The 24,870-nt window shown below is 40.6% G+C and overlaps 2 protein-coding genes across 2 annotated transcripts; one reads left to right on the top strand and one right to left on the bottom strand.

Annotated features, from left to right (window-relative positions):
• Window positions 1–19,378: 19,378 nt before the first annotated feature.
• LOC110720776 (alkane hydroxylase MAH1-like) lies at window positions 19,379–20,895 on the top strand. Its single transcript, XM_021899813.1, has one exon. The coding sequence runs from the start codon at window positions 19,443–19,445 to the stop codon at window positions 20,817–20,819; it is 1,377 nt and encodes a 458-aa protein (XP_021755505.1). The 5' UTR covers window positions 19,379–19,442; the 3' UTR covers window positions 20,820–20,895.
• A 1,839-nt stretch (window positions 20,896–22,734) lies between these two features.
• LOC110720805 (putative F-box/kelch-repeat protein At1g15680) lies at window positions 22,735–23,982 on the bottom strand. Its single transcript, XM_021899842.1, has one exon. It carries the CDS (start codon window positions 23,980–23,982, stop codon window positions 22,735–22,737), a length of 1,248 nt encoding a protein of 415 aa, XP_021755534.1.
• Between the last annotated feature and the right edge of the window lie 888 nt (window positions 23,983–24,870).

Raw genomic sequence — 24,870 nt, forward strand, 5'->3', positions numbered from 1 at the left:
AGAGATGACATTATAAATCCAAGAGACAATCAATCTGTTTTCTGTGATTGGTCTCAAATCTGCTCTGAATTTGTATTCAGTTTTTCCAAGATCAATAAAACTATTGCTCTCGCATGTCTGTGGACATAGCCAACACATTGTTGGTGAACCATGTAAATCTATGTGTGTTATTCTTGTCAATTTTACATTTGATATTTGTTATTTCTCACATCCGTTATAACAAATTGGTATTAGAGCTTAGGTTCAGGGCCTAGGGTTTAATTCTAGTGAGAAAGATGGCTGCTTTGAATGTGAAGATTGACAAATACACGGGGAGATATAGTTTTAGTCTGTGGCAGATCAAGATGCGGGCTTTGTTGAGGTAACAAGGGCTATGGCGCCATTGAATAAAAAGTCATCGGAGGGTAACCGCTGAGATGGCAATCTTGGAGGAGAAGGCACACTCAACAATCATGTTATATTTGGATCGGACGATGTTAAATTATCACCGAGGTCGCATGCATCGGGTCTGTGGTTGAAGCTGGAGAGTATATACATGACGAAGTCTTTAACCAATAAGTTGTTATTGAAGTAATGTATGTTCGATCTACGAATGTCTGAAGGTACATCCCTTAGAACACTTAGATTAATTGAATACTACTCTATTAGAATTGCGTAATATTGATGTTAAGGTTGAGGATGAGGATGCTGCCATAATTTTGTTAGTGTCATTGCCAATGTCATATGAGAATTTTAATTTGTGTAGTCTTGTATTATTGGTAAAGAGATAGTGTCTCTAAAGGAGGTTAGACCTTACCATCCAGAATCACATCACTCATCTCATTATCTCATACTTTTCATCTTGGCGTAGATAAAAACTAAGATCTTCAATCTCAAACAACTAATACATGTGTAATCAACAACATATGATTAGACTAGCATCTGACTAGCATCAATGCTCATCATAATAAACACACACACGCATTAAATCAGTACATTAGCATGCCAAGAATGAAAAGCATTTGACATAATTTGGGTACTTACACTTGACCCACATGACCTGTCTAGTCCACTCACCACATTAACCACAAAGGTTAACTTAATATACGAAGGTTATACCTCATACCTTGAGTTGTCTCATATAATTGCATCACTAACAAACACAATGATTTCTAATCAATCATGTCAGGAAGCCTACGCAACCTCACTGCAAAAATGACATACTCATAATACAAGTGATTAATAAAAATTGGGTCAATACCAAACCTACATGTATATTGTGAAGTCACAATATCTTACCCTTAACCTCCTTCCAATGCAAACAAGAAACCTTCCGATTCCTTTGAAAAGACACTTACAACTGAAGGACATATCATGGCAAGGCAAGACATATAAAACTCAAGCATATAAAACTCAACGAGAGCTTACTTTCAAGTTAACATGCTTCTTCTCTTCAAAAGTAATTCAAATAACATTTATCATGGGTCTATTCATATGGTTCAGGATTTAATCCACTATTACTTGAATACCAACAAACCAGTCCATCTAGACCTTTCTAACAAGAAAGTAAATACTGTTTGGGGTAAAAATTACCCTTACCACGTGGCCCAATGAGGGTCTGACACGTGTCACCCTCATATTGGCCCTAGGGGATCCACGCAGGGGATGCCACGTGGCATTGAACCCCCAATGGGGGAGCAGATTCACATCTGCTATAAATAGAGGAATCCTCCTCATTTATTGGCATTCATAAATATATTCACAAATACAAACACAAAAAACCGAGCAATAATTAATTGCATAATCTCTCTGAATCAGAGAACTATTTACCATTTTCGCACGTTTTCCTACTCCGGCTATATACTAACTTGATCGTCGGAGGCGTAACTCCCACCAACCGGAGTCTCCGTGCTTTTGCAGGTACAGGCGGTCAGACGCGCATACTCAGGATTGTAACTCTCCTACAGGACACATAAAAAACCCCGAAACATTTGGCGTCGTCTGTAAGGAGAGTACTTCTGAGATGGCGTCCGATGTTGTACCGAACGCTCGGAGCAGCCGGGCTACGGCTGAACCTGAGGTCCATACGGACCATGAAAGTGGGGTGACGACAATATCAAAACCTATGTGGCCCCAGACGGGTCATTTCGATCAAAGCACATCCATTCCAAAGAAAGGAAGGAACGGGGCGCAGACAAGGCTGGTCCCAGTAATCCAGGCAGCAAGCTCGCCGGGATACCCCAGGAGACGGAGGGCACAGCTCCCGTCATTAGAGACGAACTCTTGAAACTCATGACTAGTTTCAAGGGGGACATTACGGACATGCTTAAGAAGTCAGCTGGTCCCAGCAAGGGTCAGTCGGCAAAAAAGGCTTCTGGGAAGAAGCAAGTCAAAGACCGGGTGCCTACTCATCACCCCAAACACAAGGGGACGGATGGGCCCCTGATCGATTTTTCGAAAGTTCGTTTCCCTGAATCAGGGCAACGAAAGGCCATATGGCATACACGGCCAGATGGGTCCAAGAAGACTTTCTCTGATGCCCGGATTTTCATCAAGGAAAAGAGAAGTCGGCAAATGTCTGAGTCAGCCTCAATGTCGACATACCCAGATAGCTTTTGCAATACTTCTCCGAAGCATTTGGAAACCAATCAAAGGAGCCAGTCACACGGCACGTCCATACGAACTGCTCCTCATGTGATTCTACAGGAGCCGTATGTGCCCCAACAGCCATATGTTCCATATGGATCGCCATTCATGCAGTCGGCATCCTTTGGGGGTCAAACGGCATACCAAGTCCAACCTATGGACTGGCAGCTACGGCTGCTAAACCTCGGGGAACAGCCCTCTGCGTTTTCCCAAGAGATAGCCAAGGCGGCACAGCTGGCCAAGGTTAAAAATGTGTTGGTCGGTACCTACGACGGTACCACCAACCCGGAAGTTCACCTAATGGCATATACCAACCTCATGTACCTACAGGGGTTGGATGACGCCGCCTGGTGCCGATGCTTCCCGGCTACATTGAAGAGCATAGCCCAACGATGGTTTGGCAATCTGCCGACTGGGTGCATCAACAACTTCAAGACGCTTGCGTACTTGTTTGCGTCAAATTTCTCCATGAACATCCCTGCCAAAAAGACAAGTCTCGACCTAGGGGATATCCAACAAGGTGACAAGGAAGGACTTCGGTCCTATGTCAGGCGGTTCAATCTGATGAGAATCCAAATTTAGGGGTTGTCTGACGAAATTGCATATGCAAACTTCTTTAAGGGTCTGAAGGATAGGTCAACTTTCAAGTTTGACTTGGTCCGTAAGAGGGTGGCTACCCTCCAGGAGGCGCTGATGGAGGCTAAAGCCTATATACAGGCAACTGAACTCTGCGCCATCAAGCACCCCTCGGAACCCAAACGGTCCGACGGGAGAGACAAACGACCTACCCAGCAGGTTAAAAAGGAAGAAAAGAAAAGAAAGGAGGTTTGGGCAGCTGACCGCCCTGGTCAGTCGGCCCAGAAGAAACAAAAGAAATTTGAACCGTACATCCCCAAGTACGAGTACAACAAAGACTGCTCCTCCATCCTCATGGAGATAAAAGACCGGCTGACAATTGAAAAACCGGCTGCTATGAAGAGCTCTGTCAAGAACAGGGACAAAAGAAAATACTGCCAGTTCCATGAGGACATTGGCCATGACACCGATGGTTGCTATAGCCTCAGGCGGCTATTGGACCATCTGGCTAATGAGGGATCTTTGAAGTCATACCTGCTGAAATCAAAGGATAATCCCAAACACACCAGCAGGCAACCGCTAAAAAAGTCGGCTGCTAGCTCTGATACGGATGAAGAGCATATCCTGACAATAGCAGGCGGTTTCGCCAGCGGGGGTCCTACCATCCGGGGTAACAAGGATAATCTCCGAAAACTTTCCAACCCAGAGGATGAGGGCCAGGCGTCGAAAGACACCTTTCCTGAGGTTTTCATCTCAATGAAGGATAGGGGCACGGTCAGGCGGCCCCATGATGACCCCATCGTCATTGAATGCAAAGTTGCCAATCAACGAGTTGGCTATCTTAATTGATACCGGGAGCTCGTCTGACCTAATCAGCTACCATTGCTTGGCTAAGCTCAAGTACAAGCCCAGCAGTATGCACAAGGCATCCCAACCTCTATTTGGTTTTGGGGAGGGGTGGTGTATCCGGTGGGGAAGATCGACCTACCCATCCGGCTGGGAAATAAGGGGGAAGGACGACACATGGTCGTAAAATTCTTAGTGGTTGAGGAATTAACCGCCTACAACCTCATACTGGGTCGTCCTACCCTCAATGAATCCAAAGCAGTTATCATTCCCTCTCTCATGTTGGTCAAGTTTCAGAGGGATGATGGGTCAGTGGGTGCCCTAAGCGGGAACCAGAAGACGGCTAAAGAATGCTATCTCTCAGACGTCAGGCCGACTGCTGCTACAGCCGGCTATAATGAGGAACCCGCTGACCTTGAAGAAGAAAATGTCGAGCCTGCTCCAAAGGCAGCCGGTAAAAAGAGAAAGGCGGACCAACTGGCCCCGCCAAGAAAGAAAAATAGCAATCACTGACCGGGAAAGGTCGGATGACTTTCGACCTCGGCCGGCCGGTGAGAGCATTGATGTCGTCCTGGACGACAGTCGGCTCGACAGAACCGTCAAAGTCGGGACGGTTGCTTTTGAAAAATTGGGTGCAGATTTGCACCAACTGCTAAAAGAATTCAAAGACATCTTTGCCTTTGAAGTGGAGGAGATGCCAGGCGTCAGCCCGGATCTTGCTGTCCACAAACTCGCCGTGGATCCAAAAAAGAAGCCAGTTAGGCAAAAGAAGAGAAACCACGGCGAGGAAAGGTCTCAGGCGGCAGCCGCCGAGGTCAAGAAGCTCATGGATTCCGAGTTCATTCGGCAATGCTACTACCCGGATTGGGTAGCCAATGTTGTACTTGTTAAAAAACCGAATGGTACCTAGCGGATGTGTGTTGACTACACAGATCTAAACAAGGCATGTTCGAAGGATAGCTATCCTCTTCCAAAGATCGACAGTTTAGTCGACTCTACAGCCGGTCATGCATTGATGAGTTTCATGGATGCCTAATCAGGCTTCCATCAGATAGCCTTGTGGAAAAAAGATCAAGAAAAGACGGCATTCGTCACTGATCAAGGGTTGTTCTGTTATACGGTGATGCCGTTTGGGTTGAAAAATGCGCCTGCTACCTTCCAACGAATGATAAACACAGTTTTCATCAACTAAATTGGGTATGGAGGCGTATATTGATGATTTAATAGTCAAGTCAAAACTCCAGACGGGTCATCTTGATGACCTCCGAAAAACCTTCACCACCCTCAGGCGGCATAAAGTCATGCTTAATCCCAAAAAGTGTGTCTTTGGTGTTGAGTCTGGGAAATTTCTCGGATTCTTGATTGATCAAAGGGGGATAGAGGCTAATCCGGAAAAGGTACAGACGGTGATTGACATGAAGTCAACCGGCACTGTCAGAGAAGTCCAAAAACTCACCGGTTGTCTGGCGGCATTGGGGAGATTCCTAAGCCGGTCAGGTGACAAGTGCCTCTACTTTTTCCAGGCAATCAAGAAGAAAACAAGGTTTGAATGGGGAGAAGAAGCTGAGGCGACATTTCAGAGGTTAAAGCAACACTTACACTCTTTGCCAAGGCTAGTGAGTCTCCTGCCTCAAGAGACTCTCTACATGTACCTAGCCGTCTCAGATCACTCCCTTAGTGTTGTTCTCCTTGCTGAGAGAGACGGCAAGCAGCTCCCGGTATATTTCATCAGCCACATTCTCAGAAATGCTGAACTCTGGTACCCCTTGGTTGAAAAATTTGGCCTAGCTCTTTTCATGGCAGTCAAAAAGTTGAAACCATACTTTTTGGCACATCCGGTGGTAGTCTATACAAACCAACCCCTTAGGCGGCCAATGACAACTTTGGAGTCATCCGGCAGGATGCTTAAATGGGCTATTGAGTTACAAAGTTTAGAAATTTATTTCGAGCCTAGAAAGGCGGTGAAGGGTCAGACGTTTGCCGACTTCATCGTTGAAATGACAAGACCGGCCCAGCCAGGAAATGTTGATCAGGTTTGGAAGTTGCATGTAGACGGGAGCTCTACTATGAATGGCTGTGGTGCAGGCGTAATTTGCAAATCTCCGGAAGGGGATACATACAAATATGCACTACGGTTCAAATTTCAGGCTTCAAACAATGAAGTTAGGTATGAGGCCCTGCTAGCCGGTATACGCATGTGTAAGGCAGCAGGGGCAAGAAAAGTTGACGCCTGTTCTGATTCCCAATTGATCGTCAGCCAATTCAACGGTGACTATGAGGCCACCCATCCGGCAATGATCAAATACCTTCAGGCGGTCAAAGATGAAGCCGGGGCATTTGATGAATTTCATCTGAGTTAAGTGCCTCGGTCAGAAAACAATCAGACGGATACTTTGTCCAAACTAGCCTCATCCACCACTTGTGATACGCCTAGGTCAGTCTTCTAGGAAGTCATGGAAAAGAAAAGTATTTAACATGATCCCATTGGAGTTCTTGACCGAAGCTCTACCTGGATGGACCCCATCCGGGATTACTTGGTAGACGGCACCATTGAAAAATTAACAAGAGATCTTTGAGATGTACAAAGGAGAACTCTTCCGAAAAGGTTATCTACAGCCGTTACTGAAATATGTTACCCCCGAGCGGGGAAAAGAGGTGCTAGAGGATCTGCATGCGGGATTTTGTGCTTCACATATAGGCGGCAGAACTCTAGCAAAGAGGGCCAAGCGGTAGGGCTATTTTTGGCCTACTCTTGAGGCAAACGCCATGGAACTAGTGAAGAAATGTGACAAGTGCCAGAGATTTGGCCGGCTCATACACCGTCCGGCAACAGATCTGACGGCTATCTACAGCCCAATTCCATTTGCAAAATAGGGCATGGACATCTTGGGTCCCTATACGCCTGCCTTAGGCGGGCGAAGATACATTCTTGAGGCCGTAGATTACTTCACCAAATGGGTTGAGGCAGAGGCGGTCAAGGGCATAAAAATAAAGGATGTCATTTCCTTCATTTGGAAAAACATCATCACCTGGTTTGGGGTTCCTATGTCCATGGTCTTTGACAATGGCCCTCGGTTTGAAACGCCTACCCTCAAGAGCTGGTTGGGAGATCGGGGGATCTTACATTGCTTCGCATCTGTTGGCCAACCCCAAGCAAACGGTCAAGTTGAAGCCTTTAACAAGCTCATCTCAGACGGCATAAAAAAGAAGATTGAGAGAGTCGATGGTCTCTGGGCGGATGAGTTACCTCGCGTCCTTTGGGCCATCAGAACAATGGAAAAGGGGGCAACCGGTGAAACCCCGTTTCTCATGACATACGACACAGAAGCCGTCTTTCCCATTGAACTTTACGAGCCAACACTCAGAGTTATACTCTATAATGAAGAGGCTAATTGGGAGGCCATGCGTCTTGCATTAGATTCACTCCCAGAGCGCAGGGGCAAAGCCGCCTTGCGTCATGAGATATACCGTCTGAGAATTACGAGGGCTTACAACAAAAGACTACACAAGCGGCCACTCAAAGTAGGGGATTTTGTGTTACGAAAAATGGAAGCAACTGGTAGGGAAAATGAGCAAGGGAAGCTAACCCCCAATTGGGAAGGCCCCTACCGTATTTTTGAAAAAGTTAGAGGCGGCACCTACCGCCTGGAAATCCCAGACGGCAGGCAGCTAGCTAGAACCTGGAATGTAGATAACTTAAAAAAGTACTACTTCTAAGGAGAATGTAATTATTTTTTGTAAATAGAGTAAATGAATGAAAGTAATACTTTAATTCAAAATTTTTGTTAAGTCCTAATGTGTAATACACATCCGGGCATCCTTTTAAAGTCCGAAGTGCAATGCACAACCGGGCATCCTCTAAGTCCACTGTGTAATACACAGCCGGGCAATCGTTAAGAGACCTTAATTGGCACAAAGCCAGCATATTCTAAAACGCTTGTTTTACCTATAAACAGGCATGCGGCGATGCCCATCCTGGTGAATTCGTCGAAGAGAACATCTCCCTTCCGGGTGGTATATTGTTCTAGGCGTCATACACTCAAACAAACTTAACCTATCAGGTTAAAAGCAATCCATGTCCGTTTGAATGACCTTTTGCAAACAAGATGCACTCGAGTATTGCCCCAAGGCAGTACAGACGGTAAAATTAAATCTTATTGAGGTAAGCCGCCTTTTGCCCAAAAGCACCCCAGCCGGCTCAAACCCATATTTGAAGGGTTAACCTACACTGGTCTAACTAGCTTTTTCCCAACAGCTCCTCAGCCGGCTACAGCGTTAGAAGTAGGACCTACACCTTCTCGAATCTGGCAAAGGCAAGTCCGGTCCTAGGCCGCTTGAGGCAGCCGGACAAGCCTTTCATTGAAATAACCCGGATGACTATGGACGGCTGCCTCTTTAGTGTTGGAAACTAAAAAGGCAACCGCCCAGGGGCAGAAAGCCAATGCATCCGGTATTTCACAATAACACGTGCAAAGCAAAGCAAAGTGCAAAAATTGAAAAAGAATTGAAAGTGACAAAGCAAACCGACTCAGTCGGCATATATATATATATATATATATATATATATATATATATATATATGTATATATATATGTATATGTATATGTATATGTATATGTATATGTATATGTATATGTATATGTATATGTATATGTATATATATATATATGTATATATATATATATGAATATATATATATATATACATGTATATATATATATATATATACATATACATATATATATATACATATATATATATATATACATATACATATACATATATATATATATATGTATATATATATACATATATATAAATTGAGGATAAATGTCAGCCGGACCCTTATCCGGAAAAGATACAAAACTACACGGCACGCAGGCCGAAAAAAAAGTTGAAACAAATAAAGCTCAAGACTGGGGCTGAGCCGGGTCTTTAGAAGCAGTTTCATAAGCTGGAGGAGCCTCTTCTTGATTATCATCCTGATGCTCTCCTCCTTCCAACTCGATCTCCGTCTGCATGGCGTCGATCTGCTTCTTAGCCCACTCCTCATGGCGTCGATCTGCTTCTTAGCCCACTCCTCATGGCGTCGATCTGCTTCTTAGCCGTCAGCATATTTGTAGGCAAGCTCCCAGATGTAATACTCCGAGTCTGGATGTATCAGGGACCAAGCCATTTGCATTCTGTTGATGCAGTCTTGCTCATTCTCCTCAATGAGCCGGCTCTGTTCACCTTCCAGCATGGCTTGGAAGTTTTGACTGGCTTTAGCCGCCTCCTCCTTCAGGCGGACATTGTCAGTCAAAAGCGTATTATTCTCCTTCCTGGTTAGGTCCAGGAGCTTGAGAGAATCTGACGCCTCCTTCGCCTTCTTCTCAGCCTCCTCCTTCTCCGTCTGAAGTTGGCCGAGCTTTGTGTTGGCTTCATCGAGAGACTGATGGAGCGCCTTGATGGAGTCCGCATGTTGCATGATTATGCCTTTAGTTTTCAATTCATGCATAATCATGGAATATTGGGCAACGTTATGAGCTTCGGACGCATCCCGTTTAGCCCGTCTTACCTCGTCGCACTTGCGGGCGTAGGCTTTCTTGAGCCCCTCCACGCGCAGCATTGACTGTAAAAGTCCAAGCGATGAAAGAGAAGTCAGACGGAATGATAACTTGAAAAAAATAATAACTTTTAAGATGTGAAGCATCATACATCAGCCAAAACGGCCATGACTCGGTCGGCATTGAAGGTGTTGATCCCTGGGATCGCCTCCTTCTCTTCTTTGGGGACCGCCTTGAGCATGGCCCGGGCGTACTGCTGTACATCCGGCCAGCGAGAGGATTGATCTGCACCAGAAAGAGATGGTGAGAAAGTAACATACTTCCCTCCAATTGACTGCCGGCTGCCAGAAGAGTCTTCTGGCTGGAGCTGGGAGTGTGACTTGACCCGCATGGGCTTGCCAAGCAAAGAGGGGTTGAAGGGATCAAATGTACCTTGAGATATTTGGCGAGGGTCATGACTGCCCTCAGCCGGTACGACTGCACCAGACGCCTTAGGCGGTGCAACCCCCCTGGAAGCCTCAGGAACGCCCGGCTGTCTAGAGACAAGATCGAACCCCACACCGGTTGCCTTGACAGTTTTACCCCCAACCGTCAGCCGGCTGGGTACTGTCTGGGAGGAAGTCTTCCTCGCCTTATTTTGTGTAACAAGCTCCTCCCCCAGACGGGGCCTGATCATCTTTGTAAGGGAGCGAGGCACCTTGCTCCCATCCTGGAAACACATAGAAGGGTCAGCCGAAGAAATGCCATACGGAAAATAAAGGAAAAAGAGGAAAAGCATCAAACCTTATTTTTTGCCGCCTGAGCGGCAAGTTTCTTCTCCGCATTCTCTTTGCGGATATCTTTAGCCGATTTAGCCGGTGTTTTATCAGCTGGCAACATGGCTAAGGCTCGCACTGCAAAAAAAAAAAAAGAACCCATCCGGTTAGAAGAACAAAAATTCACAAAAGTACATAAGATCAAGCACTAGCGCAACCTACGTTTCTTAAACTGAGTGCTAAGTTTACAAGCGGACGAAAACGCCTCATCACGAAGGAATTCGTGCTTTGGTACCCAATTCTTGGGTACACTTATTAACTCTCCATTTGAGAGGGTGGTTGTGGTTTTCTTCCTTTGTAGGGGCAGAAACCAAATAAAACCTATTCTTCCAGTCTGACCACTTAGACGGTTTGTCTAGGGTCATCAAGTATTGAGGATAGGTGGTCAATGTGTACCAGGCCCTCCAACCGCCTGGGCTTCTACTCAGATAGTGCATATGGGCAAAGGCCTCCCAGACGGGGTGAATTTTCTACATCTCACAGGCGGAGATGTACCCTAAGATGTTAACCCAGGAGTTAGGGGTTAACTGCCAGATTCCCAGACCATACCCTCGAAGAATGGCCTTGATTGTATTGTGAAGAGGGAAGCAGAGACCGGCTAGAAACGCCGCCTCATAACAGCCAAAATACCCGTTTGAGTTGGGCTGATCATCTTCCCAGACTTTAGCGCCCATCTCAGGCGGAACAAAAATTCTCCAATTAGTACCAAGAGGACGAATTTTGATGAAGTCCTCTAAGTTTCTGGTCATATAGGCCTAGTCTTTGGCGGAGACGGCGATGAGGAGAGGGTCACCCTTATTATTCCATGTTGGCCTCTCCTCCTCTTCGCTATTAGCATCCAACGTTAGGAGGTTGCTGCTGCTACTGCTTTGCTCAGAGCCGGACGGTGAGGCGCTCTCTCTGTTTTCTTCCTCTGAGAGGTTTCTCTCATCTACCCTAGATGGTGAGGCGGCCTCTTCACCGCCTCCATTTTCTAAACCCAGTATTCCATCACTGGGAGTATTGGGGGTACCATGCGGAGATCCACTTTCAGCCTGATTGGAGTCAGGCGGTAATTCTTCAGAGGACTCTCCCCTATATTCTGGATCAACGGCTGTTTGCCTAATCCGAGCCATTGCGTCCTGCACAGAGACAAAGGCGGTTGGTTTTGGAGATAAACTAGGAGAGTCCCAGTGCCCAAACACAGTACCCCTAGTCCTAGACTCAGCCGTACCAGGAGACCGGCTGACCTCTAAATCGTGGAGTGCCGTGTGTGTATTGGGTAAGCCCATTATGCTACTATATACAGCTAGGAAAAATCAAAAAGAAAAACCTTCAAAAAAGCAAGGGGCAGAGGTGATACCTTGTAGTTGAAAGAGTAGATTGATGAAAGGAAGTTGAAGATTGTTGGCTATAGATACCCCAGACGGTATCACTTTTAGTCAGACTGCAAAATTGGCAAAAGATAGCAGGGTTAATTCCAATGTTGCCCAAAGATACCACAGGCGGAAAAAACCGGTTGTGGTTGTTACAACAAATAAATGGGCTGGAGTTTAATGGAAGGCTGTTCAAAGACCTCCCAGACGGTGTGAGGACGGCTAAGGGAATTGCGGAACTAGCTAAGAAATTTTATTTAAGATACCCTAGACGGTGTAAACCGACTGAGGGTCTATTGGGTGCAACTCATCATGATATTGCTTGAAGATACCCCAGACGATTAATACCGGCTGAGGGTCTATTGAATGCAACTCAATGAAATTTCTTGAAGATACCTCAAACGGTTTATACCGGCTGAGGATCTATTGAATGCAACTCACAATGAGGTTGCTTAAAGATACCCCAGACGGTGTAAACCGACTGAGGATCTGCTGAGTGCAACTCATCATGAGATTGCTTGAAGATACCCCAAACGGTTAAAACCGGCTGAGGGTCTATTTAAGGCAACTCACAATGAGATTGCTTAAAGATACCCCAGACGGTGTAAACCGGCTGAGGATCTACTGGGTACAATTCGTTTTAAGATTGCTTATATAAACCCCAGATGGCATTAGACCGGATGCAATTTTATCAAAAATCAAGGGAAAGAAATTGACAAGGTCAGGAGGATACCTTAGTAAGACGGGCAAAGAAATACTCAGCCGATACTCAAAGAAACTGAAGTTGAAGGCTATTTTGCAAGAAAATGCAGGCGGTTTCAGGAGCTCTCTTCTCTCTCTTAAAAAAAATTCTCAAAATTGGCAAAGTGAAGAGTGAGAGGAGGGGGGTTCTTATTTATAGAAAATTTCAGAAGGTGAACCGTCACCTCTCTCTCTCTCCAGATTCAAAATTCAAAAAAAAATGGAGGGAAGGAAGTGAACCGTCGCCCTTCCGCATGGTGACAAATGTCACAGGTTCCACGTGGCAAGCCACGTCACACCTGTGAGGGGCAAATGTTTGGGGTAAAAATTACCCCTACCACGTGGCCCAATAAAGGCCTGACACGTGTCACCCTCATATTGGCCCTAGGGGATCCACTCAGGGGACACCACGTGGCATTGAATCCCCAATGGGGGAGAAGATTCACATCTGCTATAAATAGAGGAATCCTGCTCATTTATTGGCATTCATAAATATATTCACAAATACAAACGCAAAAAATCGAGCAATAATTAATTGCAGAATCTTTCTGAATCAGAGAACTATTTACCATTTCCGCACGTTTTCCTACTCCGGCTATATACTAACTTGATCGTCAGAGGCAGAACTCCCACCAACCGGAGTCTCCGTGCTTTTGCAGGTACAGGCGGTCAGACGCGCATACTCAGGATTGTAACTCTCCCGCAGGACACATAAAAAACCCCGAAACAAATACCAAACGTAACTCAACTAGTTCATGCTTTAGTCATTATATACTTACCTTAGTTGATCCACTATTCATCAACTACACTAGCCAGATCAAAGCTTAAGAAACAAAAACACCCACATGATCAACCAAGGTTAACAGGTTAATACATGATATAAGCTGTACTTGAGAAACTTCATATACATGATCCGTCAAATTAAAGTCATACAAACTTACATACATAGCTCATAGTTCAACATACATATCACCCACACATTTTCATACTGGTCACACATGTCATATGAATCGTTCTTTATAGAATAAACTTCATAGTTAAAAACCCCCACATCACACATCTTGTGATAATAAAACCTGACTCTTGTCAAAGTTTTAGGGAAAGATAACTAGCAACTTTAGTGAGTAACACTTTATAAACATAACAAGCTGAACTATACTGCTACCCCACATAGCGATTATTCACATGATATAAAATCAACATTGAAGACATAGAAATTTAATTTCTATTCTTACAGCATGTGGAGTTCATAGCATTTAGACTTGTACAACCTTACTAGTCCTCATCAAGCCATACCTTTCACTTCTGCTCTCAACATGGAGAAAATCCGGTCCCTTCTAGACCTTCAACAAGAGAAGTCAAATGCTTGTCCTCTAGCAGTTATACACATTTTAAGTTCAAAAGGTAAGTTAAACTATCAAACACAAGAATTAACAACGATAATTCTAAATTCCCTTTGCAAACTAAAAAGGAACCTCGCAAGCTTATCACATACTCCATGCTCAACAAATATTTTTTTTTTCTAGATTAGAGAAACATTTCAACATAAAGATAGAACAAATAACATCCTTAATCAATTAAGAAAAAAAGCAATGCCACGAATCATACATGATTAATTAAACAAGGCACGCAAAATTTAGCAGAAGAAAGATACTTGCTAGCAACTCATGAAACCAACTAGCAAATAGCAATAGATAAAAAGATCTCTGACGGAATCTTTCCTCCTCAAAACCACTCACAAACATGAGCAAACCCAACTTCATAGTTAGTCACAAAAATCTAATTTAAATCACCCCCACATTGTAGCATAATACTTCATAATAATTAATTACGAATATTTGGGGCACATATAATAAACATATTGTATAAAGTTAGAAACTTAATATGAAGTAATAAAATAAGTTGAGAAGGAACTTAGCTACTTGGCACACGAACTCGCAACCAATAGTCGCACAACAGCTCCAAACATTGATAACGAAAGGTTATAGCGTATGATCAAATGATAATTGCGTCAATCACGTCGACGCCTCTGACCACCATCAAAGTTGACTTAAGCACACCAACCACACGCATAATACCACTTAAGGCTTGAAATTTTAGGGGGTTTGTCTCTTGTTAATTTATGAATTCATACTCTGACACTAATCCATTAAATTTCTTGCTAGAATTAAATGGGGTAGCCGGTTAATACATAATATCAGAAATGTACGTCCGATATATTCCACGTCCAACAGGAACAAGATCAATATATAGCTCATAATACCAAGTTATGAGAAAGAGATTGTTGAAAAGTTTGATTATATTGAAGAATATATAAGATTATTTATAGTACATAAGTAAGCATTAGAGTATGACTAAATACATTAGACAATAGTTAGGGAAATCCATAACAATGAACCTAGCTAATTGTGTAAATCAAGGAGTAAATCAAGGGATAATGATACAGGCCCATCTTGATCGCAACAGACATAAATTAATTTATTGTACAAAATTACAATCAGTCTTCCTCTACGAATTTCATCCTCTTTGCAGAGGATACATAAATTATAATCTGCCAACTAATTAATAGTCTCATAATTAAACTAGGGTTCTTGAATATCGTCTAATACGCTTGCTCCAAAATTTCGTGCAATCTCCATATCCAAGAAATCAACAGTATAATTAAATAATATTTTATTTTGCTTCTAATTTGTTGGAAAAATACCTGTTGATTTCATGAATAATAATAGACAAATCAAGAACTTCTCTAGAACAAATTCGATCGACATACTCGAATCAAAGATATGTCCTCCTTCAGTTGTGTCGTGGTTTGGTACCCACTGACTTAGAAGAGAAATACGCCACCACCGGTACATGTATTCCAGTGACGCACGCCCCCAAGTTTTACACAACGACCTCCGCAATTTGTGTACCCAAACTCGAAGGTTGGAATTGCTTAAGAAATATTCAGATAACAAAGGTTAGGTTTGTGTTATATGTGTTTTTTTCAAAAGTTATTTTTATTGAAGAGACTCTTGTTTGTATTTGTGAAGTTCCAATACAAGGAAAGCAATAACCTATCAGTTTATATTGTGCCCAACTAGGTCCAACTGATAACCACTCCAAACAATATCTAACACACACGGTCATGTAGGAAGAGGGTACACGACCGTGTAGATAGGTTCGTCTGCAAAAGCACACAACCGTGTAGAGTAAGGTACATGACCATGTATGACACACGGTCATGTAGTACAAGGTACACGGCCATGTAGCAGATAGTTGTACAATAATGAGTTTTCAACCAAAGAGTTACTCTCACCTGCTCGGTCGGACAAACTAACCCAACTTAGTCTGAGATAAAAACTTTCCGGTTGCATTACTAACTCCAACAATGTTGGTATAACAAAGTGGTCAAAGTCACTTTGGAAATAAGTATTGACTTCAATTCAGGGCGAACTCGGCATATTCAACAAAACCTTGAAGGCTTGAACATCATCGGGTTTCTTGTTACAACTCATTAACCATGTACTTTGATGTATTCACCTATCTGTATACATTGACCTTGAGATATGTCATGCCCCTATCTGTATTGAATACATTTGTGGTTAGGCAATGCTTTTCTAGTAGCAATTTATAGCCCTATCTGTATTTGACTACTTTATTCATCGTCATGCTCTTTCAGGAAAACATAGTTTCTAGAAGCAACTTATAGCCCTAAGATGTAATCCGTGGTTTATACACACGGGTGTACAGTGCTCATCGTACACCCGGATAAATAAAAAAAAGGCGGAAAGAACATCCTGTGTTTCATAAAGAACATACATGTATTTGACAAAGAACATGTTTGTATTTGACAAAAACATGCATTACCAAAGAACATAAAGATATAATAAAAAGAACGAGATAAAAACTTGATAAAATTTTCTGAAAAATTACACATTATTAACGGGAAAAATTTAGAGGTGATAAAAAATCGAGTAGCCGGGCCATATCATAATTTCTTGTGCCCAAACCCGTAGAAAAGTAGCGGGTTTTCGGGCTTTTTTCGAACCCGGTTCGAGTTTTAACTAAAAATGTATTTTTAGGTTTGCCCAAACCCACCCTATTTCGGGCCGGATCGGGTCGGGATGCGAGTCATGCCAATGTTGATCACCTCTTAAAAAATCCTTACCAAAGATATCATTTCCCCAAAAAATAGTTTTCTATCTCTCCAAAAAAAATTCAACTTCCCATAATAATTTAGTTTTTTTTTTTACTCTAACATTATTTTCAATTAAAAATAATTTAAGATTTCAATATCAAATTTCAAAATACCATATGTTAAAATAACATAATTTATATTGTAAAGTACATATAGTTAATACCTAAATAACACACTAATCAAACTCAAAGAATATACGATAATAAAAGTAATTTAAATATGACATATGATGATAAAAAATAGAATTTGGGAGTCACTACGACCTTAAAGAACATACACGCCAAATTCAAAGAACATACTTTGTATTATTAAACCCAAAAAAAATATATGTTTATCAACATATGTTAAATAACATAAGTTATAATATAAAGAACATATAATTTTACTCAAAGAACACACTGATCACACTTAAAAAACATATTAAAGGTATGTTCTTTGTCAAACATAGGTATGTTCTTTATCAAACACTATATGTTCTTTCCGCCTTTTTTTGTTTACCTGGGTGCACCATGAGCATGGTGCACCAGGGTGTATTATCTAATTTTCACTAAGATGAGAGTGCTGCAAGAGATATCAAATACGCAAAGCGCTGTAATTGACATAACTTGACTTGATAATCAATTGTAATCACAAACTAACAAAGCTTTTGCTTTTGTTGAGATAGGGTCCTTTCTCATTATGAAAACAAGTACCACCTGACAAAATGTATCAGAAAAGGAAAAAAGTGACAGTATCATAGCCGTTTTCACGGTGACGGTAATGTCTTATATTTACTTACTTCGTATTTTAAAAGGGCAAAATAGGTATTTTTAAAGGAAATGAATTTTTAGAGTGTTATAAGTTACTTAGTCAGGGGTTACTTGTGTGTTAGCTGGTCACACAATGTGGCCAGCTAGACGAGGGCACCGTACCGTGTCGGGCCACCGCGGGCCGTGCCTGGTGGTGGCTCGTGCCGGGCCGGGCCATGTCAGGCCACAATTTGGTACACCCCAGCCCACGTGCCTAGCGTACCGTGCCGGCAACGGATGGGGCAGGTCTCCTATTTGACCTGCCCCACTGACATCCCTAGGTGCACATAGGTACGGTTGATAATAAGTTTACGCAATCAATATAGTACAACTAACTTCTACATTCAATAAAACTATGTCGTTGTTCGTTGTAATAGTAACAACACTTAAATATTCTTGACTTTGTATTACAATTTGCATACAATAAAACAAAACAAAAACAAAAACAAAAAAAACAAAAAAACAAAAAAAAAAAAAATTATTAGATTTGCATGAATACATTTTGTATATTAATACGAAAATGATTGGGAAGAAATAGAGAATGAAAACACAAGTTACAACATTTCTATATACTATAGCAGCTACTGTGCGCGCGCTATAGGTAGGCGTATACGAAAATGATTGGGAAGAAAATAGTATTGGTTTTGATGTTCGTTAAAAGCTGAAGAAATGATGAACTTGTAATGAGTACAAAATTTCTTGTTAACTCCTGTAATAATGCTCTTTTGCTCACTAAAATGGTGAGATAAAGCTCTTTGGTTTGCAAATTTGCCGTGCATGCTACATTTAAAAGTTCTTGTTGCCATAATTGACAATTGCCTTGATATTACTATATTAGCCATAGCCCTATTTGCATAGGCAATGACGTTTTCTGCCAGAGCAGTGCTTCTTGTATAACATTTAAAGCTTCATTAAAGTTCTTCGTCTTAAAATGTTTAATGCCCTGCTCTTTCAGTATAGTAGCCTCTGCAGAGAAAGTGTGGTACACAAAGGTTTCACTCTAAAAATGGAAGGGTATCCAAGATATTTAAGGGTGCACGACATGTATATATTATATTTATATTACAAGGATAATAAGTTTACGCAATCAATATAATACAATAAAACTATGTCGGTGTTCGTTGTAATAATGCATTAGTAACAACACTTAAATACTCTTTACTTTGCATTACAATTTGCATACAATAAAACAAAAAAAAAAAAAAAATTATTAGATTTGCATGATTACATTTTACATATTAATACAAAAATGATTGGGAAGAAAAGAGGATGAAGACACGAGGTACAACATTTCCTATATATTATGGCAGCTAACGTGCGCGCTATAGGTAGGCGTATACATGGAGATCTTTTATCTAGGCCCTATATCACAACTTAAATTATTGGTAGTATTAATAAGGGACTATTCTTAAGAGTTAAAAAAAGAGGTAATTAGCATAATTATGGGCAAATAAATAAATAAATATTTCAAAAGTATAATATTTAAACATTCTAATAAGAATTATCTCAAATTTTTTAATAAAGTTAGAGATAATTATCAAATGAGTTTAAAACATAAAAATTAGAGCAAATACATTAAACTAAGGCTAAATATATAAATTAACATTTTTAGGACATAATAGTCTCAACACTATTTATAAAAATTTAGTCATACTTGAAAAAAAAAAGAGGAAAAAAAAATTACTAGTAGTGACAACAATCAAAAGGATGCTTTTATAATATCCCAACTTCCATAAGTTCTACTATTTACTTTTCATAGGCTTGAAAAATCTTGGTCTATATAATTAGTTTTTTATAGAATAGGCATAATATATACAACTACTACAACACTATTATTTCTAGGAAGCTCAAATACTTTGCTTAAAAAAATGGAGCTTCTTGTTATCTTTATGATATTTGTGTCCTTTGTCTTCCTTTGCTACCTTTTTCGCAACAAAAATGGCATTCCTACTAATTGGCCTATAGTAGGGATGTTGTTTGCACTACTTGTAAACCTTCATCAAGTTCATGTTTGGTTAACCGAAGTGTTAGAGAAATCAGATATGAATTTCCTCTTTAAAGGTCCTTGGTTAGCCAACATGAAGATGTTTATCACACTTGATCCTGCAAATGTGCACCACATTATGAGCAAGAACTTTACAAATTATCCTAAGGGAACCAAGTTTAATGAAATGTTCGACGTTTTCGGGGATGGCATCGTCAATGTAGACTCCGATATGTGGATGTTCCAAAGGAAAATGGCGCATACTTTCATTAGCCACCCTAAATTTCATCCGTTTTTGCAAGATACGGTTTGGGAGAAGGTTGAGAAAGGTCTAATCCCGGTCCTTGATCATGTGTCAAAACAAGGGTTAGTAATTGATTTGCAAGACTTGTTTAATAGATTTACGCTTGACACTATTTGCACTCTAGTTACGGGGTGTGATTTAGGATCTTTATCTATTGATTGGCCTCATGTTCCATTTTCGAACGCGTTAGATGATGCCATGGAGGTAATATTGTATCGACATATTGTTCCTATGAGAGTATGGAAGTTCTTTAGGTGGCTTGGGGTAGGAAGCGAAAACAAGTGCAAAAAAGCTTGGGAAATACTAGATGAGTTCGTCTATAAATGCATTGCTAAAAAAAGAGAAGAGGAAAAACAAAAATCCATGAAGCCTCAAGTTGGTGTCGATTTATTGACACTATACATGGATGAAAGCCAACCTATAAACGTGACAAACGTTACAAGTGCAAGTGACAAGTTTTTAAGAGACACTATACTAAGTTTCTTCCTAGCGGGACGAGACACAATTACTACTGCTCTATCATGGTTCTTTTATCTCCTCTCTAAGAACCCGCGAGTAGAGTCCAAGATCCGAGAAGAATTAAGCACAATGGAGACGGTCCATGATTACCAAAAGTTAATTTACGTTCATGGTGCTTTATGTGAGGCCTTAAGATTGTATCCTCCTGTGGCTTTTGAGCAAAAGGCCTCAATTGAGTCAGATATACTTCCAAGTGGCCACCAAGTTGATCCGAATATGCAAATTATATTCAACATGTACGCGATGGGAAGGATGAAGGCCATATGGGGAGAAGATTGTTACGAGTTCAAGCCAGAGAGATGGATATCTGAAGGAGGTAGCATTCGACATGAACCATCTTACAAGTTCTTAGCCTTTAATGCAGGGCCAAGAACTTGCCTTGGGAAAAACATGGCTTTCTTCCAAATGAAGGCCGTCGTTGCTACAATAGTTAGAAACTACACGTTCCAAGCAGTTGAAGGACATCATGTTGTTCCCGATGTTTCTTTGATCCTTCGTATGAAACATGGATTCATGGTTAAGGTTTATCGTTCTCCATAAGGATAACACCTTATTAGGTGTATGTATGCTTTCTCTTACATGCTGTAATTTTAGTAGTATGTTCAGGTCGTCACATACTAGCTACTAGCCTTCCTACGTATTGATATTAGCCATAGCCCTATTTGCATAGGCAACGACGTTTCCTGCCAGAGCAATGCTTCTTGTATAACAATCTAAAGCTTCATTAAAGTTCTTGGCCTTAAAATATTTATTGCCCTGCTCTTTCAGAAAAGTAGCCTCTGCAGAGAAAGTGTGGTACAATAAGATTTCACTCTAAAAATGGAGGGGTAACCAAGAGCAAGAAAAGAGTCTTGTACATTGAAATGTTTAAACACATGGTGCAACGGATGTGAGTTGGATAAAACTCAAGTTTGCACAGTTCTTCGTAGGATGAGAGTGGTGTTAGAGATGTCAAAGAGGCCAATCATATCAGTTCCATTTCATACAAACATGAGCATTTCACCCCTCTTATTAAATAGCATCACGTACTACACCATAAACATAAGCGAAAGAGATACACATGAGGGGGGAACATGTAATTAAAATCAAGTTCTGATGAGAGACATTATCATCTAAAAACCAATGCTACAAAAATCTATTGATCAAAGCAAAACAAAATAAACTAACACAATCAAAAGAGGTAATATTTGGAAGGGCGGTAGCAGAGATGTTAGTGTAAACCTTGCCTTGATGGATACTAAATATAAACCCAAGCAGTCATAAGTCATAACAATAGCTATATGAATAGCAAAATGAGCTGCAATATATACATGATGGGGAGAGTTTAATCAAGTTTATTTGACCATAAACAAAAAATTTCTAAATGCTCCAATGAAAGTTACCACACCAACAAGAAACTGCTTCAAAAATATACTTGTATTATTGAACTCGCACAGGTGAGAATAACAGAACTAAAAAGCTTCAAAAGGAGAGAGTAGAGATTTTACAATCATGACTTCAAACAGTATAAGATTATCTCTTGATGCAATCATCCAAACTTCCTGAAATGCAGTGTTTCAAATCTGAGAATGAACTCTAAGCCCTAACATATATATAAGTTACCACAACTCTGTTGTTTAATCTGCTGCTACAGGAAACATCATAACCAACTCTAGATACAGCTAGGAAACTAGGGAGAAAAAAGTGTCAGCTACTGTCTTAGATAACCATAAACTTCACCTTCAATAAATGAAGCTATTAAACAGGGACTCAATTTTGGAAAATTCTTTTGTTAAGGAAATGCAGCTACTACGGAGTATTAGAAAAGGATCAAACAACTGGCTTTTAGTTCTGCATAGCATTTTGAGTAAAATTTTTCTAAGAGCTCAGTTATTCCTAGTATAACCACACCCAGCATATGAACTTTAAACCCTAGCGCCACACATGTCACATTAATATACTCAGATCGTCCCTCTCCCATAGGCAATAGTTAAGCATCTGACACATTTTAACTCAAGATCCTATACGATAGTTGGACGACTATTCACACTCTACTCAATCTTAGCAAGGATATAATGAAAGCCAATTAATACCTTTATCTATATTAGAAAATATGACAACGTTTTCCCAGAACCAAAAATTTACATGAGTAAGACATTAACCATTTAAGCATATAGACTTGATCACATCCAAATCATACAATTGTAGAATGGCTCTGCAGCTAGTTTACTTAGGCTAAGACAAAATGATATTGGCCAACTCAATAGCATAGATGGTATAAAACTCAAGTAATTGAATCAAGCTACAAGTAGCTACACCTCTAATTATTTCCAAACAACATAACATTACACAAATAATCCATATCAGATATAACATAGACAAATCAAAATGAATCAAATGGCATGCCTATATATGAACATTACAGCATCTTAGAATTATGGTAACATCATAACCATACATGTAGTTAATGGTTATATTACTTACTCAAGCTCGGAGAAAACGATAATGGAAAACTCGGCAGCTTGACTACGATAAAATAGATGTATCTACTCAAGCCAGAGTTACCACCATTACAACTCTCCACCTTCTTGGTACCAAAATTCAAGGAAAAAAGACGATCTCCCACCATGAAGTAAGCAATATCAGCCTCGAAAGGGTGCATCAGATAGGGGAAAGGCATTACTTTTTCAAGTCCATAAGCCAAATAACTCTCATCTGACCAAACATCCATTAAAGAGAGCTTATGCACCAAACTCCATTTCCCACCTTCATAGTCCTGTAACCTCCACAAACTAAGCTCATTCTTTTCCTTCTTCGATAACTCTATAAATTGAATATGCCCACCACCAACGTCGACAAACCGGTCATCACCCCCCGAACCTACAGACTCTCTATGAAAGGCGATAAATCGACAATGCACCTCCTTCTGTCCACTAAATGGTTCATCCCAAACTATAATCCCAAGTGTCGGATCAACCCAAACTAAATGCCCATCATACTCAACTGCTCCAAAACCCTTCCACATAAGCATACCAAGCATATAATTAGCAGAAATTTGTTCCCATTTACCAGTTTCAGATGAGAAACACATTATACTAGCGATCTTAGACCCAATAACCGGCTGATACTCAGCAATTATAAACCTCTCTAAAACCCCAGATAATTTAACCTCTGTAATAAAACCAACAGAAGACTGCCTATTTATGTAATGAGGCGGTTTCGGAATCGAAACCCATTCACGAGTAATCGGATTAACCACAAACAAACTATCTTCTTCATTAATCCAATAGAAAGAAGTTGCAGTTTTTTCCTTAAATGGGTCCCTCTCAATCTTGATAGAAAATAGGAGAAACCCATTACTAGAAGCTAACAAAGTTGCAGGAAATTCATGACCTTCGATAAGAGACTCAGTTGATTTATCAACTATTTTATGAGGATTAACAGAGAAAATACTCACATTTGGAGGTTTCTGCCATTGAAGGATGAACTCAGAAGCAGCTAACTCGGGTTCTGACTCGGGGTTGAAAGGGATGAATCGGTCAAAGATTGCCCATGAAAGAGAAGACTTGGAAATGTAGGAGGAGATGAAATGTGGGTTGCTGATCATCGAATACCAGCCTTTCGAAACGGATTTGAAACGGCATATTGATTTGGCGGGTAAACGGGTCAGAATTTCAGAAATTATTTGATCTGGGAATATACCCAAATCAGAAAGATCCGACATTTTTCAGGGTGAATTTTTCTGGGAAGTTGGGGTTTTTGAAATTTGGATATTACTCGGACAGTGGAATTTGGGATTTGAGAGAGGGAAAATGAAGGTTTATATATCTAGGGTTTTGGAAGTAAAGTTGATGAGGAGGTTTAAAACCTAGGGCTTTGGATGGGTTGACATGACATTTTTATCGGCTCCAAATAGATTTAGGTCCGGTTTTATTCACCTTATTTTCGATTTTCATAAAGAGGGGGTAAAAAAGTTTGAAGGTTAAAATATTCACACTAGCTACTAGTATTAAATAAGGTCGGAAAAAAATAAATTTAGATGAGTGTTACATAAATTTACGACTACTAAACCATTATAAAAAAAAAAAAAATACGACTACCATTACAAGTTGTAGTAAAATATAATACTAAGTTCAAAGAGATAAAATCATATGCATAGATTAAACCCCTAATGTGCATAACTTTTCTCAGAGTGTGACGACAGTGACCTAGAGTCTAGACACACCCGAGATTACTTGGAGACAGCCAAAAAATTATCAATATCCATTTTTTATTTTTAACATTCAACGAGTTATTTAGAGTGTACTACCTTCTTGCTAGTACTGAACAGTCAAGTTTAACACTCCCTCAATTTCATATAGTTTTTCCTATTTTGAATCTCTTTGTGAGACAACATTGTTCAAAATAAAAAGAACAATATGAAATAGAGGAAGTAATATTATAATTCCATGATGTCTTAACGCCTTTACTTCAAAAATTCTTCCTACCACTTTTTTTGAATGGAATGGGGAGGGGTGATTTCATTAAATAATAATGGGTTTACGAGGCCAAATTCGACCATGAAAACTCTAGATCTAGAGTTTTCATGGTCGAATTTGACTTGAAAACCTTC

Source organism: Chenopodium quinoa, unplaced genomic scaffold (assembly GCF_001683475.1).
Source record: "Chenopodium quinoa cultivar QQ74 unplaced genomic scaffold, ASM168347v1, whole genome shotgun sequence".
Classification (NCBI taxonomy): domain Eukaryota; kingdom Viridiplantae; phylum Streptophyta; class Magnoliopsida; order Caryophyllales; family Amaranthaceae; genus Chenopodium; species Chenopodium quinoa.